The sequence below is a fragment of the Cyprinus carpio genome, chromosome A10 (genome assembly GCF_018340385.1).
Source record: "Cyprinus carpio isolate SPL01 chromosome A10, ASM1834038v1, whole genome shotgun sequence".
Taxonomy (NCBI): Eukaryota; Metazoa; Chordata; class Actinopteri; order Cypriniformes; family Cyprinidae; genus Cyprinus; species Cyprinus carpio.
The window spans coordinates 18,634,783-18,650,933 of record NC_056581.1 but is presented as its reverse complement, the minus strand read 5'-3'; the positions used below and the strand labels follow the sequence as shown (position 1 = coordinate 18,650,933).

Genomic DNA, 16,151 nt, shown 5'->3' with positions numbered 1-16,151 from the left:
TCTAAAAAACGATCCAAGAATTGATGCGTCACATTTAACGTTTGTGTCCGGTCTTTCATGGTGTATTTATAACCAAACGCAGTTTAAGGCGTTTCACCTGCAGTTACTCGGACTGACCGCTTGATGTCGCTGATGCGAAACGCCCTGACAGAAGACAAACAAAAGCACTAACGTGGAGGAAAAACAGACACCGAACGCAAAATACAGGTAAGTTTCACCTTTAAAACGCCGCAGCACATTAACGAACACCTCTCCTAATAGATAAGTCCTATATAATAATCGTTGGATATGGGAAAGCTGCATTAAACTGCCGTTCCTGTAAAGCCGCTGATGCACCAGGAGGAAGTAAAGCTCACACATGCTGCTGCTGACCTACACAACAAGCAGACAAATTATTTCACATATTTCATTCGTGCATTTCCACTGTGTATGCATGCATGTGTCCCGAACACTCAGTATACTTACTTTGCATGCAAAGGAGAAAAGAAAATCTGATATGGAGACATATATGATGTATATATATGATGGGAATCTGTTCATTGTGCATAAAGATGCACTCTCTGATCTATTATTGTGTGATCTTTGGATGATTCTGTGTTCAGATGAGGCAGCGTGTGTTCACCGGGGTGGTCACACAGATGCAGGAGCATCATGGGATTGTGGATCAGGAGGTTCATTTCCCAGTCAGGTGTGTGTGTTTGGTTTATTCTGTATGAATCAGTCATAACGGGTGTCAGGTTGATGTGAGGGTTTGTGGTGTGTGTCACAGTGTTGTAGTGGGCCGTGTGCCTCTGGTGGGTGAGAAAGTGCTGGTGAAAGCGGTCCAGGACCCCCTGAAGCCCATCAGCTGGACGGCACAGAAAGTTCAAACGCTCAACGGACAGGTGGGCAGAAATGTTTTGGGCTAATATTTCAATAACATCCTCTTTACGAAGATTATAGAAATGCACAGTTTGTTGAAAAAGCACATTTCTGTGTGCATCTCCGTGTATTTGCATCAGCAATGCTTGTAATACACTATTTGTACAGTACAATGAGAATAATAATTTTGTGTAGTTGTACAGTAAATAATGCATTTATCTTGATTTTGGATTGAAGTATTGTTCTTGAGGTTCACCCTTATAACTACTATTCTGTTTCAAAGCACAGAAATATGAATTTCCACTAAACAAACACTACGTGTTAAATGTTTGGGGTCTGAACCTTTGTTGAAAGTCACTTCTGCTCACCAAGGGTGCATTTATTTGTTAAAAAATACAGTAATATTGTGAAATATTATTATAATTTAAAATAACTGGTTTCTATTTGAATGTATATTAAAATAGAATTTATTTCTGTGATCAAAGCTGAATTTTCAGCATCATTACTGCAGTCTTCAGTGTCACAGTGTCACATTATTTATAATATTAACATGTGCAAACAATGCATATCTGTAACAGTGAAAGGTTAATTTTGCCTTATAATTAAATTTAGATTTATTAACATTTATATCAACAATCAGTATTTGTTCTGTGAAAATGTGAGTCAGTACCGTGTTGTTAAAACAATATTACAATTTCTAATCTACAATGACAAACAAATGTAAACGTTTGGTTTCAAGATGCATGTAAAGATGCTGGATAATTAATGATATGCGAGTGTTATGAAGGAGTGTACAATGTTATTTTTTATGCCTGATCTTCAGAAGGTTTGTCTCTTTCTCTGGTTTCTTTCTGTCAGCCCTTCAAATCTCCTCCTCCGCTGCTGCCCTCCATGTCATCTAATCTGAAGCCTGGCATTTTAGGGACCAAACCGCAGCCTCTGCTGAAATCTCCCAAAATACCACCACTGATTCCCAGCATGCAGCCGAATCCTGGTACGCGATGCAGCGTTGGTATCGTTAACTAAAACTATTAAGAAACATGTTTGTGAATGGAAATAAAGCTAAATGAAATTAATAAATATTAGATAAAAAAAAAAAACTTGGCAAGTACAGTGCTGATCAAAATTAATTTTTTTATGTTTTTTTTTTTTTAAAAAAGTCACCAAGGCTGCATTTATTTGATCAAAAATACAGTAAAAACAGTAATATTGTGAAATATTATTACAAGTTAAAATAACTGTTTTCTATTTGAATATATACTAAAATGTAATTTATTTCGGTGATCAAAGCTGTATTTTCAGCATCATTACTCCAGTCTTCAGTGTCACATGATCTTCAGAATGATATCTAATATTAAGCTGTCTGATATGTGACAGGTGGCATGATGCAGATGTCCCATCACCAGCAGATGTCCTGGAGCGGGCCGTTTGACGGTTGGGCTGGAGGACGCAAGAGACACGCTGAGGTCATGGGAGGACGGAGAGGTGGACGCTGGTGAGTCACACTTTCAGTGGATGGTAGCGTTCTGCACATGTGCTCAGTATACTGTGTACTGCATGTTGTTAAAAAAAAAAACAATCCAGTATGCAATGATTAAATGCTTTTAAACAGCCTACATTGACCACACTGCATTGCAATTTAATTTGGCTCCAAATCTCAGGTTGAAATTGTCATTTTTGAGCCCCCCGCCCCTCTACAAAATCCATTACATTTAATATTTAGGTTTTTATCATTATTTGTGTTTGTCTTTCTTCAGAACAAATAGGAGCACAATTGAAAGTTTTAGTTTCTGCAGCCTGGTTGATTGATTTGAATCAACCCACGAGTTGCATCCAGTTATATCATTAACACAGAAATGACCGTTTTGCATTTGTAGTTTAATGTTGCATTGAATTTTTAGCAGTCTGATTAAATCAGAGTCAAAGTTGTGAAAAGTGAGGTTGTTGATGCATCTGTACAGAACAGAAGCAGAACAGAAAACGAAACAGAAAGAGCTTTAGTGACAAGTGTGTTTGCATATACAAGAAACTTGTTTTGGTGACAGAAGCTTCCAGTACACAGAGACAACAACAACAACACACAGATAATAAACAATAAAGAAATATGAATACGTCTGTGTGTGTGTCTGTGTGTATATATGTGTATATATGTGTGTGTGTGTATATATATATATATATATATATATATATTATGTGTATGTGTGTGTGTGTGTGTTATATATATATATATATAATTATCAAGGAATGGAATAAGATGAAGGGTAGTATGAAATACAAAAAAAGGGGTATTGCTCATCTGCACATTTTTGTTTTGAACAGCGGGGTGAACATTTAACTGTCCGTAAAGGAGAATAGGTCTGGGGAAGAAACTTTTCTTGTGCTTTATCATTCCTTATACTAGAAATGTAAGCTAAAGTTGAGTGCATTGCATTGTTGGATACTTTATGCTCATCAAGGATGCATTAATTTGATTTAAAAAAAAATGTGAAATATAATTACAATTTAAAATTGCAGCTTTCTATTTGTATATATTGTTAAATGTAATTTATTTCTGTGATGCGCAGCTGAATTTTCAGCATCATTACTCCAGTCTTCAGTGTCACATGATCTTCAGAAATCATTCTAATATGCTGATTTGCTGTTCAAGAAACATTTCTGATTATTATCAATGTTGAAAATGGTTAATATTTTTGTGGGAACTGTGATGCATTTTATTTTTCAGGATTTTTTGATGTTTGGAAAGTTTAAAAAAGCATTTATTTGGAATAGAAATCTTTTGCAACATTATAAATATCTCACTATCACTTTTGATCAGTTTAATGCATCTAGTATTGATTTCTTTCAAAAAGTTTCAAACTTTCTAGTCTTTTTTTTTTTTTGTTTCATCGCCTCGTTCTGTTATTTTTGTGTGACCGTCCTTGAAGACTGTCCTGTTTTTAACGCGCTGCTCTGCTGACGCGTGTCCTTGTTGTTCTTTGTGGCGTGCCTCAGGGAGGACGGCGGCGGAGGGCCGTGGGGAGGAGACGCCATGCACCAAAAACGAAAAAGATGGAGGGCCGCCTCAGAGGAGGAAGTGCCCAAAAAGAGCAGCTCCATATCCACACACAGCGCTCCGCTGTTCTCCTGTTTCTCCAGGGACACGTAAGTCGGTCAGAAACAACACGGGACGCTCTGATGAAGCGTGAACTCATTGTCGTTTCCTCTTGATTCTTTCAGCCAGGCCTGTGATTATCTGGAGCTTCAGCGGCGGTACCCACACCTGCACCTGCCCTCCAACCTCTTCCACCTCCAGCTGTCCTGGACCGAGAGTTTCCCGCTCGACCAGCCTCTTCCTCTGAGAGGACCGTGTCACTTTCACCTGGGATCAAACCAGCCCGAGAGTGAAGCAGATGTTTGCGAGTCCACAGATGATGCTTTCTCCGTTAGGGTACGCGTGCCGCTCTTTTGACCGATCATGTGACCATGCAAGGCTCAGATTCTCAAGAGTGCTTGTGTTCTCTCTGCAGGTTCTGTTGTTGTCTATGCCGTGCCTTGAGGACTTGTACTCACAGTGTTGTAACCTCTCAAAGGAGGCCGTGCATCCCACTGCACTTCTCAAAGTAAGAACATTCAGACCTCCACATCTCTGAAATCACACGCTCTTCAAAATAAAAGTTCGGAATAGTGATGCAATAGAAAAACCATATTTAAAAATGTGTTTTTTTTTTTAGTTTAAAGAACTTTTTAATAAACTAAATAACTGTTTTCTACTATAAAGAATCTTTTTTTGCTATCAAAAGTTTCCATGGATTTCTCTTGTCTTATTGTGAATGTTGCATGTAATTCTAAAGCCAAATAATATTCATAATCGGCAAGTCGACTGCTTTTCGGCTGATGTAATCAAGGGTGTACAGGGGGAAATAATATTAAAGGGCACCTATTATGCCCTTTTTTCACAAGATGGAACACAAGTCTTGTGAATGTGACTTTGATGTTTCAGGCTTTCAGCTCAAAATGTTGTTTTGAGTAGAAGCCAAAACATGCTGTTTTCGTGCCTGTATCTTTGAATGAGAGTTATGTATAATTGTGTCACTGGCTCTTTCTCTGTGTTGTAGTTTGTGATGGTGGACAGTGGAGGTGAACTGAGGCTTCCAGGAGGTCACTGGTCACCCAAAGCGGACGGAGCGAATCCAGGGAAGGACGGTTCGACGCTGGTCAACACTGCGGTCCGCTGCATGAAGGAACAAACTGCTCTGGACCTGTCAGCTTGCACACAGTGGTCTCTATATTTGGTTTTTAATTTCAGTTCAATACAGTTAAGATTTATTGGTCTGCCAAAGCGGGTTGAATTGTGATTGTTTATGTACAGTAAGTCTATTAATATCATAATTCTTATAAGAAAAACATAATAAGAAACATGTAAAGCATAAACTATTTATTTGTAAGTTCCTGAAATAAACGTTTTACAGTTTCATATGTAGAAAAATGCATTTTTAATACACTACCAATTCATTTCTTTTTTAAAGAAATTAATACTTTTATTCAGCAAGGATGTATTAAATTGATCAAAAGTGATTGTAAAGATATTTTTAATGTTATAAACACTTCTGTTTAAAGTCAGTGCTGTTCTTTTGAACTTTCTATTCATCAAAGAAAAGTTATCACAGTTTCCACAAAAATATTAACCATTTTCAGCATTAATAATAATCAGAAATGTTTCTTGAGCAGCAAATCAGCATATTAGAATGATTTCTGAAGATCATGTGACACTGAAGACTGGAGTTATGATGCTGAAAATACAACTTTGCATCACAGGAATAAATTACATTTTAACAGATGTTCACATAAAAAAACAGTTATTTTAAATTGTAATAATATTTCACAATATTACTGTTTTTACTGTATTTTTTGAACAAACAAATGCATCCTTGGTGAGCAAAAGAGACTTCTTTAATTAACTTGCCCACCTCAAACATAATCCAAAATTTTAGTCTAATGTTTTGATTATGTAAGTATAAGAAATACCTCACTTATTGTCTTTTATAAATTAATTAGTAATTTGCACGTATGTCTTTCTGTCTCTGAAGCACAAGATGGCAGAGCTGAGATATCTTTCCGGAGATAAAATAGAGACAGTTGTGGTGTTGTTGCCAGATGTGTGGAATCTAGTGCCAGCAGAAGAAGACTGGGCAAAATTACGACAGAAACAGCTGGTACAGACTTAGCTATGACATCAGAGTCTATAAATATTATGCATCAGAAATATGCTTGAAATCACATCATAGATGTCTTCTAACTTGTCTGTATCTTTCCTGTCATCCAGGATGGGGATTTGTCACTTCCAGAAGGTCCGTCTGTGGTTTTTCACCCCTCTGCTGGACTGAATCTGTCCATCGTGTCTCTGTCTTCACTGCTGGAGCCCCAGACGCCTCAGACACGGAACAGCTGTGAGGTGAGCACATATATATTCTAACTTGTATAAATAATTTAAATAATACAATGTGTATGTTACATACAGTACAGGTCAAAAGTTTGGAAACATTACTATTTTTAATGTTTTTGAAAGAAGTTTCTTCTGCTCATCAAGCCTGCATTTATTTGATCAAAAATACAGAAAAAAAATGTAATATTGTGATATATTATTACAATTTAAAATAATTGTTTTTAAATGTATTATACTTTAAATTATCATTTATTTCTGTGATGCAAAGCTGAATTTTTAGGATCATTATCACATGATCCTTTAGAAATCATTCTAATATGATGATTCATTATCAAAGTTGGAAACAGTTCTGCTGCTTAATATTTTTTTCAGAACATGTGATACTTTTTTAGGATGCTTTGATGAATAAAAAGTTAAAAAAAAAAGAAAAAAAAGAAGCTATGTTTTTAAAATATAATATTTTGTAATAAAAATATACTGGTCAGTAATTTGGGGTCAGTAATTTTTTTTCTTTCTTTTTTAAAAATAAAATCAATACCTTTATTCAGCAAGGATGTGTTAAATTGATAAAAAGTGATAGTAAAGAAAATATATTATTAGAATATATATTATTAGATTTTTTTTAGATATATATTCTGAATAAATGCAGTTCTTTTTAACCTTTTATTCATCAAATATATTAGACAGCAGAACTGTTTCCAACACTCATAATAAATCAGAATATTAGAATGATTTCTAAATGATCATGTGATAGACTGGATGTTACATGTGACACTGAAGGCTGGAGTAATGATGCTGAAAATTCAGCTTTGCATCACAGGAATAAATTATTTTTTTATAGTATATTCAAATAGAAAACTATTATTTTAAGTTGTAATAATATTTCACAATATTACTGTTTTTTCTGTATTTTTGATCAAATAAATGCAGGCTTGATGAGCAGAAGAGACTTCTTTCAAAAACATTAAAAATAGTAATGTTTCCAAACTTTTGACCTGTACTGTATGTTGTAAACTGGCTCAGACATGGTAAGGCAATGCAAGTTTATTTATATAGCACATTTCATACACAATGGTAATTCAAAGTGCTTTACATAAAAGAAAGTAAAATAATCATAAAAAAAATAATCAAACAATACAACAAAGAATTTAAAAACTTTTAAAATGATTTAAAAACTGATTTAAAATGAATTTAAAATAGTTAAAAATAGAAAATAATTATATATAAAATACAGTGCAGAGTTTTGAGTATGGATTTAAATGTGGCTAATGTTTTAGCACATCTGATCTCTTCTGGAAGCTGGTTCCAACATAATAGCAAAAAACGCACTCCCCTTGTTTTGTGTGAACCCTTTGTATTATACACCAAGATTCTTGACTTGATTTTTAGTTGTTTGACCCCTAGAGTCAAGGTATGCATTCACCTTGAGAACTTCACCTTTGTTTCCAAATGCAATGACTTCAGTTTTTTCCTTGTTTAACTGAAGAAAGTTCTGGCACATCCAACTGTTTATTCCATCAATGCATTGGCAGAGGGAGTCAGTGGGGCTGTAGTCATTTGGAGATAAGGCTAGGTAAATCTGGGTGTCATCAGCATAGCTGTGATAGGCAGTTTGGTTCTTTCTCATTATTTGACTTAGTGGGAGCATATACAGGCTAAACAAGAGCGGTGCAAGAATTGAGCCTTGTGGGACTCCGCATGTCATGGATGTGCTCTCCTAGACTCACATAATAACCTCTCCCTTCTAAGTATGATCTGAACCATTTGAGTACCATCCCAGAAAGCCCAACCCAGTTTTCCAGTCTCTCTAGTAGTATGTTATGATCGACAGTGTCAAACGCAGCACTGAGATCTAGCAATACCAGCACTGATATTTTGCCGGAGTCAGAATTTAAGCAAATATCATTTATTATCTTGATGAGCGCTGTCTCTGTGCTGTGATGCGGTCGGAAACCAGATTGAAAATTGTCCAGGTATCCTTTTGAGTTTAAGTATTTGTTCAGCTGATTAAAAACTACCTTTTCAATAATCTTGCCTATAAAAGGAAGATTAGATATTGGTCTATAATTGCTCAAAATGGTGTTATCAAGATTGCTCTTTTTCAGGAGGGGTTTAACAATTGCAGTTTTCAGGGAGTTTGGAAATGTCCCAGAAAGAAGTGAAGCGTTCACCACTTCTAAGAGATCTGCTTCTAAACAATTAAGCACACTTTTGAAAAAAGATGTGGGAAGTGTGTCAAGATAGCAGGTTGACGACTTTAGGTGCTGCACTATTTCTTCCAAAATTTTGCTATCAATTGCTTCAAAAACAGACATAGTATCTTCTTTTTGAAATTGTGGTCGAATCTGTCTGACCTCTGCATAACTTGCTAATCGCATTCCTGATATTGATGATCTTCTCAGAAAAGAAGGAAGCAAACTCATTGCATTTGCTAACTGAGAGCATTTCGCTGGGAATCTGATTGAGGCGTTTGTCAGTCTCTCAACAGTGGCAAAAAGAGTACGAGTGTTGTTTAAGTTACTGTTTATAAGGTTTGAGAAGAAACTCTGTCTAACTGTGGGTATTTTCAAAGTAAAAGCACAAAGGCTGTCTTTATTGATACTATAGTAATTATTGAGTTTTGTCTTCTGTCACATCCGCTCAGCTTTTCTGCATTGTCTTTTTATACTCCGTACTGCTGTTGATTTTCTCCAAGGTGATTTCTGTCTGCTTGTTTTCTTACTGACTTTCACAGGAGCTATGTCATCAATAACATTCTTAACTTTTGAGTTAAAGGAATCAAGGAGAATATCAGCAGAGTCTGCAGAAATGCTTGGTGTTATAGATATAGCCTCCATAAATAGCAGAGACAGAGACAGATCTAGATTCAGTGGTAGCAGAGATCAATATTTCAAAGAAAATACAAAAGTGATCAGATAGTGCTACGTCCTTAATAACAATAAATGAAATGTTTAGACCTCTCCTGATGATTAAATCTAGAGTGTGTCCACGATTGTGTGTGGGTCCATGCACATGCTGAATCAGGTCAAAAGTGTTTAGAACCGTTATCATTTCTTTTGTAGTTTTGATTTCTGCATTATCTGTGTGAATATTAAAATTCCCTGCAATTGCAAAACAGTCAAACTCTGAAGAAATCATTGATAACAGTTCTGTGACCTCTTCAACACATGATGTAATCTGCATTGTTCAGATGCACTTTTGTCTCAGCTGATGTCTCTCTTGCTGGTATCAGGTGAGTTTGATGGCGGAGATGTTCAGTGAGATGCTCCAGAGGGATTTTGGTCTTCAGCTGTATCAGTGTCTGTGCCGTCTGCCGCAGGGCCCCAGTGTCCCGCTGACCGGCGTCAAAGAGGAAAACAGCGCACCCATGGTACACTAGACTGCACACCTGTGTTATTTTAGTATCACTGAGATACTGTTGTAGTTTTAATAATATTTTAAATAAGTTTTGTTTTCTTTTTAATTTTAGTTAAAGTTTTATTAATTTGGTTGTTGATTTTTTTGTAAGATATTTATATATTTCTAAATAGTTTAAATTCATTTCTATTTCAGTTTTAGTTATTATAGTACATCAAGTAAATGTTGGCTTGAAACTAGCTGAAATTAAAATAATTTCAAGTTTTTGATTTTATTTCAGTTAAAGTTAATTTTTAACTATAATAATCCTGCTGCACACACAAGGGTTGTTTTAGGATCATTGCAGTATACACACATATTATGTATTAACTTTTTTTTGTATATATAGTATACACATATATATATATATATATATATATATATGATAGGTAAAAATTGATAGCCTGAATCCACTGTAAGTCACTTTGGATAAAAGCGTCTGCTAAATGCTTAAATTTAATTTAATTTAATATATATATATATATATATATATATATATATATATATATATATATATATATATATATATATATATATATATATATATATATATACACAAAGTACACACACACATATTATGTAAACACTAACTTTTATTTTGGATGCGATTAATCATTTGACAGCACTAATTCTGTTATAGTTTTAATAATATTTTGAATTGGTTTTTGCTTTTATATTTTTTGTTTTTCATTTTAGTTAAAGTTTTAGTTATTTTAGCACATCAAGTCAAATTAAATAAAAATGAGAATTATTACCTTGGCAACTAGCTGAAATAAAAATGTTTAAAAGTTTAAAGTTAAGTTTGAATAATGAAATAAGTTTTTGAAATAACACTGATGGACATCTGGATGTGCAAAGGGAAAGAATACCCCTAAACAATTGTGACCCTGGAGCACAAAAGCAGTCATAAATTGCTGGGGTATAGCCAAAAATACATTGCATGGGTCAAAATTATTGATTTTTATTTTATGCCAAAAATCATTAGGATATTAAGTAAAGAAATTTAGTAAATTTCCTACCGTAAATATATAAAAACTTAATTTTTGATTAGTAATATGCATTGCTAAGAACTTCATTTGGACAACTTTAAATGCGATTTTCTCAATATTTTGATTTTTTTTTTTGCACCCTCAGATTCCAGATTTTCAATTAGTTGTATCTCAGACAAATATTGTCCTTCTAACAAACCATACATCAATGGAAGCTTATTTATTTAGCTTTCAGATGATGTATAAATCTCAATTTTGAAAAATTGACACTTAAGACTGGTTTTGGTTTTGTGGTCCAGGGTCACAATTAAAACTGATACTTTATTTGACACTGTTGTAGCATTTTAGCATTGTGGAATTGTAAATGAATTTCACTTTCAATGTCAGACAAGGTTCCTTTCACGAAAAGAATTAGAAACAAAATTAAATGGCCTGCTGTTTCTTTAAGGTTTTACTTCTGAATGTAAATGACCTCTGTTATGATTGGCTGACTACTAAATAGTTAGTTGTTATTGTAACTTTTTTACACTATTTTCTCTGTAAAGGAGGATGAGTCCAAAAAATCAGACAAACAGAATGCAAAAAAGAAAGGATTGATTGATGCAAAGAAGAGAAAACTCAAAGAGAAGGATGAGGAGAGAGAGACGGAGGACAAGGCACAGACGGACGAGACTGAACCAGCTGGAAAACAATCTGAGCATCTAAAAGAGAGTAAAAGTCAAAGTGCAGGAGGAGACGGGCAGAGCAGCAGCGCCTCAGACACTCAGCCGCCCAAAGACAGCGTAAGAAATCACATTTCTGCTTGCGTCTGAGCCACATGTCTAGTGTTTCTCCTCTAAACGTGTCCGTCTCTGTGCTTGAAGGAACGTCCTCTGGGCTGGACGGCTCAACTTCCCCGGAAAGTGCTTCTGTCCTGGGTGTTCTTTGACCGTCAGCTGACAGGAAGTCTTCGAGAGGCAGACCTGGTCAACATCCTGCTGTCTCTCGGCCTGTTTCTCAGTCCTGCTCAGGTTTTGTTTCTTCCAAAATATTTTCTTAGAATTCTGCAGAATAAAAGCTTTATGGTTTCAACATTAAGAAATTGAAAAGAAATTAAGGCAAACATAAATATTAGTGTTATCATTTTGCTGTTGTTGTAAAATAAAATTATTATATTATTATTGTTATTATATATTATACTATTATTATAGTATTATTCAAATGGTAGTATATTTCTGTATCGATTTGTTTATTTTTACTTCTTGTTTACTAGAATTTAAATAAGAAAATAAAATTTTTATATAAAACAATTATTATTTTTATTGCTATATTGTATTTGTGTTATTAAATGCTTGTTTTTATTTTACAGTACAGTAGTATTATTGCAATAGTAGTATATTGCTTTATTAATTTAACTGGTAACACTTTACAGTAAGGTTCATAAGTTAACTACTTTAGTTAACATGAATGAAAAATACTTCTACAGCATTTATTAATCTTAATGTTAATTCCAACATTTACTGATGCATTATTAAAATCAAAAGTTGTGCTTGTTAACAGTAGTTAATGCACGGTAGTTAACATTAACAACAATTGTTTTTTTTACAGTAGTATTATTGCAATAGTAGTACTTTTGTTCAATGATTTGTTTAATTTTTATAAATAAAAAAATAAATAAAATATTTTGAATAATAATAAATAATTTAATAATAATATAATTATTGTTTTGTTTTTGTATACCCATATTGAATTAGGAAAAAAATGTTTTTTTATCAGTTTGTCTATTTTGATAAATGTCAATAAAATATCTCAATCTAATAAAAATTGTATAGTGAAATATTTGTAATTTGGGCATGTTAGAGTATTATGTCGAGAGTTCAAACCTATAAACCAAACCAACCAGACGAACCACAAACTTTGATTCAAAATTTAAAAAGTATTAGAAATATGGTAAAAATATAAAACAACACTGCAAAAAAAAAAAAAAAAAACAACACTGCAAAAAAAAAAAAAAAAAATTAAAAAAACTAAATTACATAAGATATTAAATCTTTTAAGTCCTAACCCTATTGACATATATTTTTATTTTAAGCATAAGCTCACTTCATTTTGTTATATTTTTCATATCAAACTTAATATCTCAAGTCATTTTGCTTCAAGTTAATGTATCTTGATTTAAGAATGTTTAGATATTTGTACTCAAAAACAAGTCAAAAATATTGACAAAGAACATAATTCTTTATGGTGTATTGACAAGCATTCTTCAATTATATATAAAAACAATATATTTTAAGACAGTCTGTCTGGTTTCCCATCTCTCCTCAGGCGCAGGATCTGGTCAGAAAGGCTGCAGTCGGTGGGCTTTGCCTCTACAGAAATCTGTGCAGCCGCTGGTCAGACGCTGGTCAGACAGACAGCAGCGCCAGTGCTGAGGGTGTGTGTGCTGGAAATCATGCAGTCTGATAAAGTGTGTAAACACGTTTGTCCGTAGCATTATAAAAACGCCAGTGTGTTCCTCTCAGGAAATAAAGCCATGTTGCCTGGCCAGTCATGCAAAGAGAGAGCGTCCGCCCGTCGCACGGCTAACACAGATCTGGTCAACTACAGAGGGAACGTCATTAACCTACCAAACCTACTGCAGACGCTGGAGAGCAGCAAAGCGGCCCATCGTGAACTAGAGAAGTGTGTCGCCGCCCTGCAGTCCAGACTCGGTGAGACTGTAACGCTTTAGAGGAATAGTTAACCCAAATTTGCTGAAAATGTGCTCGCCCTCAGATGTAGGTGAGCTTGTTTCTTCATCAGATTTGGAGAAATGTAGCGTTGCATCACTTGCTCACCAATGGATGCTCTGCAGTGAATGGGTGCCGTCAGAATGAGAGTCCAAACAGCTGATAAAAACATCACAATAAGACATTTCTAACTTCAAACTGTTGATTCTGGCCAAAAAAACAATTCCTCTATACATAATATTGCTTTTTACAGTAAAAAAAAAAAAAAAAAAGTCATCTGGTCTGAATCAGGAGCGAAATCTGCACAGATCAAGCACTGTTTACAAGTCAAAACAGCTCTAAACAAATATGTGGGTGGATTTTGATATGAAGGACAACAGGAGGTGGACCTTTTCACTTTTTATGGATTATGCAACATTTTAAAATTAAAAGCATCTCAATGATGGATTTGTTTCTTACAAACATGCATATTTTGGCTTCACAAGACATTAACTGATGGACTGGAGTGGTGTGGATTATTGTGATGTTTTTATCAGCTGTTTAGACTCTCATTCTGACGGCACCCATTCACTGCTGAGGATCCATTGGTGAGCAATTGATGGAATGCTACATTTCTCCAAATCTGATGAAGAAACAAACTCTACATTTTCAGCAAATTTTAATTTCTTAGGGTGAACTGTTCCTTTAAACCTCTTGTGGCGTAATGCTTTATTTCTGCCGTTATATTCCAGTATCATGTCATGCACAAGATTTTATGCATGCATTTGAATGCGTGTCCGGTGTGTGTGTACATGTGATTCAGAGGCAGCAGAAGCGAGGAAGACGTCTAATGAATCAGAGCAGGGCCAACAGAAAGAGCTGAAGAGGAAACTGGAGAAATCCGAGACGCTTAACAAAACATACGAGAAGAGTTTGAGAGAAAACAGCAGTCAGATGATCTCTGTCATCGAGAAGATGCAGAGGATGGTTGAACAGGTGAAATGTTTGTTTTATATGCATCTTAGAAATGGTATTTTTAATAGATTTGTGTTTTATATGCATTGTAGACATTCTTTTTTTTGTCATATCTTTATTAATATATTATGTGTTTACTGTTTAGACAACAGCCCTCACAAATGCAAATGCAGGAAAGGATGAGAAGGCGTAGAGACACAGAAGCTCATCAGATGGTGATGCAACAGCGTTTGGACCGAGGAGAATAAAAGAAACCTGCAAAATAAAATAAAAAATTTTTGTTAGCTTTTAAAAAACAGGATTTTTTTTTTTGGCTGAATATGTTTTCATGCACATAGATATGGAAAGAACTGCATTCGTGGACATTTGTAAATGTTTTAATGAATAAATATGTTTTGCTGGCTTATTTTAGAATGTATATGCATTCATATGAAACTATGTCATATGCTTAATATGGAAAGGAAACTTCGTGCTTTATTTATTTAGTGTTATTTAATTTTATTTGGTTATTAAATTCTGGCAGCTATGAAAGTATGACCCTTCCACACAACTGACAATCTCATAAACAGAGATGCATTTACGCAAACATGTTCAAAGCCCTGTATAATGAAACTCTTTTAACTCTAATTCTTTTTTACATGTGAATTTGAAACGGTGTGTTTTAAATGACAGGCGTCTGGTCAAGTTTTAAAGGTTTGAAACAAGCATGCAACCTTTTTTATTTTTTGTTCTTTTTTTGATGAATTGGATTTTATTGAATTTCTGTTTTGTTATTGTATACTAAAGCATTTCCTTACTGTTAGAAACTGTCCACCATCATAAATACTCTTAAGTGTTGGTATGAGGATAGTCTAGTGTTTAGTCTAGACTAAAGTATAGTGAACGTTCAGTTATTTTGGAAATACTGGCTGAATTCTCCCTTTCAATTAAAAGAGTCTGAAGTCAAACCAATCCAGAAAAACAGCTCTACGTGTTAATCTACTATGATGAACTTTTGTGAGAATGAATGCATTTTAAAGTAAAGTCTTAAACAATTTAGGAAGGCTTGCAAACAGTAAGATATCGACTTATTTCGGATGTAATTGGCAAAAATGTTTTTGTCTCAGGGACCATTTATATTTTCTAATAGCTTGTTTCAGAACAGCTGCATCTTTAATTGTCTTCCAACAGAATTAAAGTTGAAACATATCCCATGTAATATATTTTTTTATTTTCTTTTTGTCTTCTTTTTGTTTTAATCCACAAAAACTACATTTCGTTCAGTGACTTGGCCAGTAAATCTCCAATCATGTATGAAAATGTATTTCTCATTCATTTTCTGAGGAGCAGTCCCAACAGAAATAAAACAGCTCAAAAAATACTCACAGCTCAATCTTTTTTTGTATCTTAAAATGTCAATTTTTTTTTTAGTTTCATTGTGTGTTTTGACTTTGCGAATTTTCTCATCATAAACAACAAAGTGCAGATGTGCATACAAATGTTAGTAAGATATTAATTTCATAGTGTAAACCGCTTCAGTGATTTTAATGGGAGTTAATGAGAGTGCTTGGACTGTTGGCATGACACCCATATCTGGTACTTAAGTAAAAACAGGGTTATTTTTGTTTTGTTTATTTATTAGATTGTTATGTTATTTTGCTTTTCGCTCATTATAGATCAACTAACAATCTATAAAGGTGCAAAATGCATTTACTTACACATATTTGAGAATCGAGATATTTTATGATGTAGTTAACACGTTTGGGAATATTTTGAGTAAAAAGGAAAAAATAAATAAAACAGGCCTATATCTGTTATACAGTGCTATTGTGGCTGCTGTGT

The 16,151-nt window shown here is 34.3% G+C and overlaps 1 protein-coding gene across 2 annotated transcripts; it reads left to right on the top strand.

The window, feature by feature from the left end:
- The first annotated feature begins 66 nt into the window (after window positions 1–66).
- On the top strand, window positions 67–15,690 carry ccar2 (cell cycle and apoptosis regulator 2). Of its 2 annotated transcripts, none has more exons than XM_042765634.1 (18): window positions 67–207; window positions 603–688; window positions 770–884; window positions 1,720–1,855; window positions 2,239–2,356; window positions 3,853–4,002; window positions 4,078–4,288; window positions 4,368–4,460; window positions 4,956–5,119; window positions 5,927–6,053; window positions 6,164–6,292; window positions 9,516–9,653; window positions 11,214–11,450; window positions 11,532–11,678; window positions 12,973–13,081; window positions 13,170–13,358; window positions 14,179–14,351; window positions 14,476–15,690. In XM_042765634.1, exons 2-18 carry the CDS (start codon window positions 603–605, stop codon window positions 14,521–14,523), a joined length of 2,370 nt encoding a protein of 789 aa, XP_042621568.1. In that variant the 5' UTR covers window positions 67–207; the 3' UTR covers window positions 14,524–15,690. The 2 variants fall into 2 exon arrangements, with proteins under 2 accessions (XP_042621568.1, XP_042621567.1); XM_042765633.1 differs by lacking the exon at window positions 67–207 and adding an exon at window positions 316–345.
- Window positions 15,691–16,151: the final 461 nt, after the last annotated feature.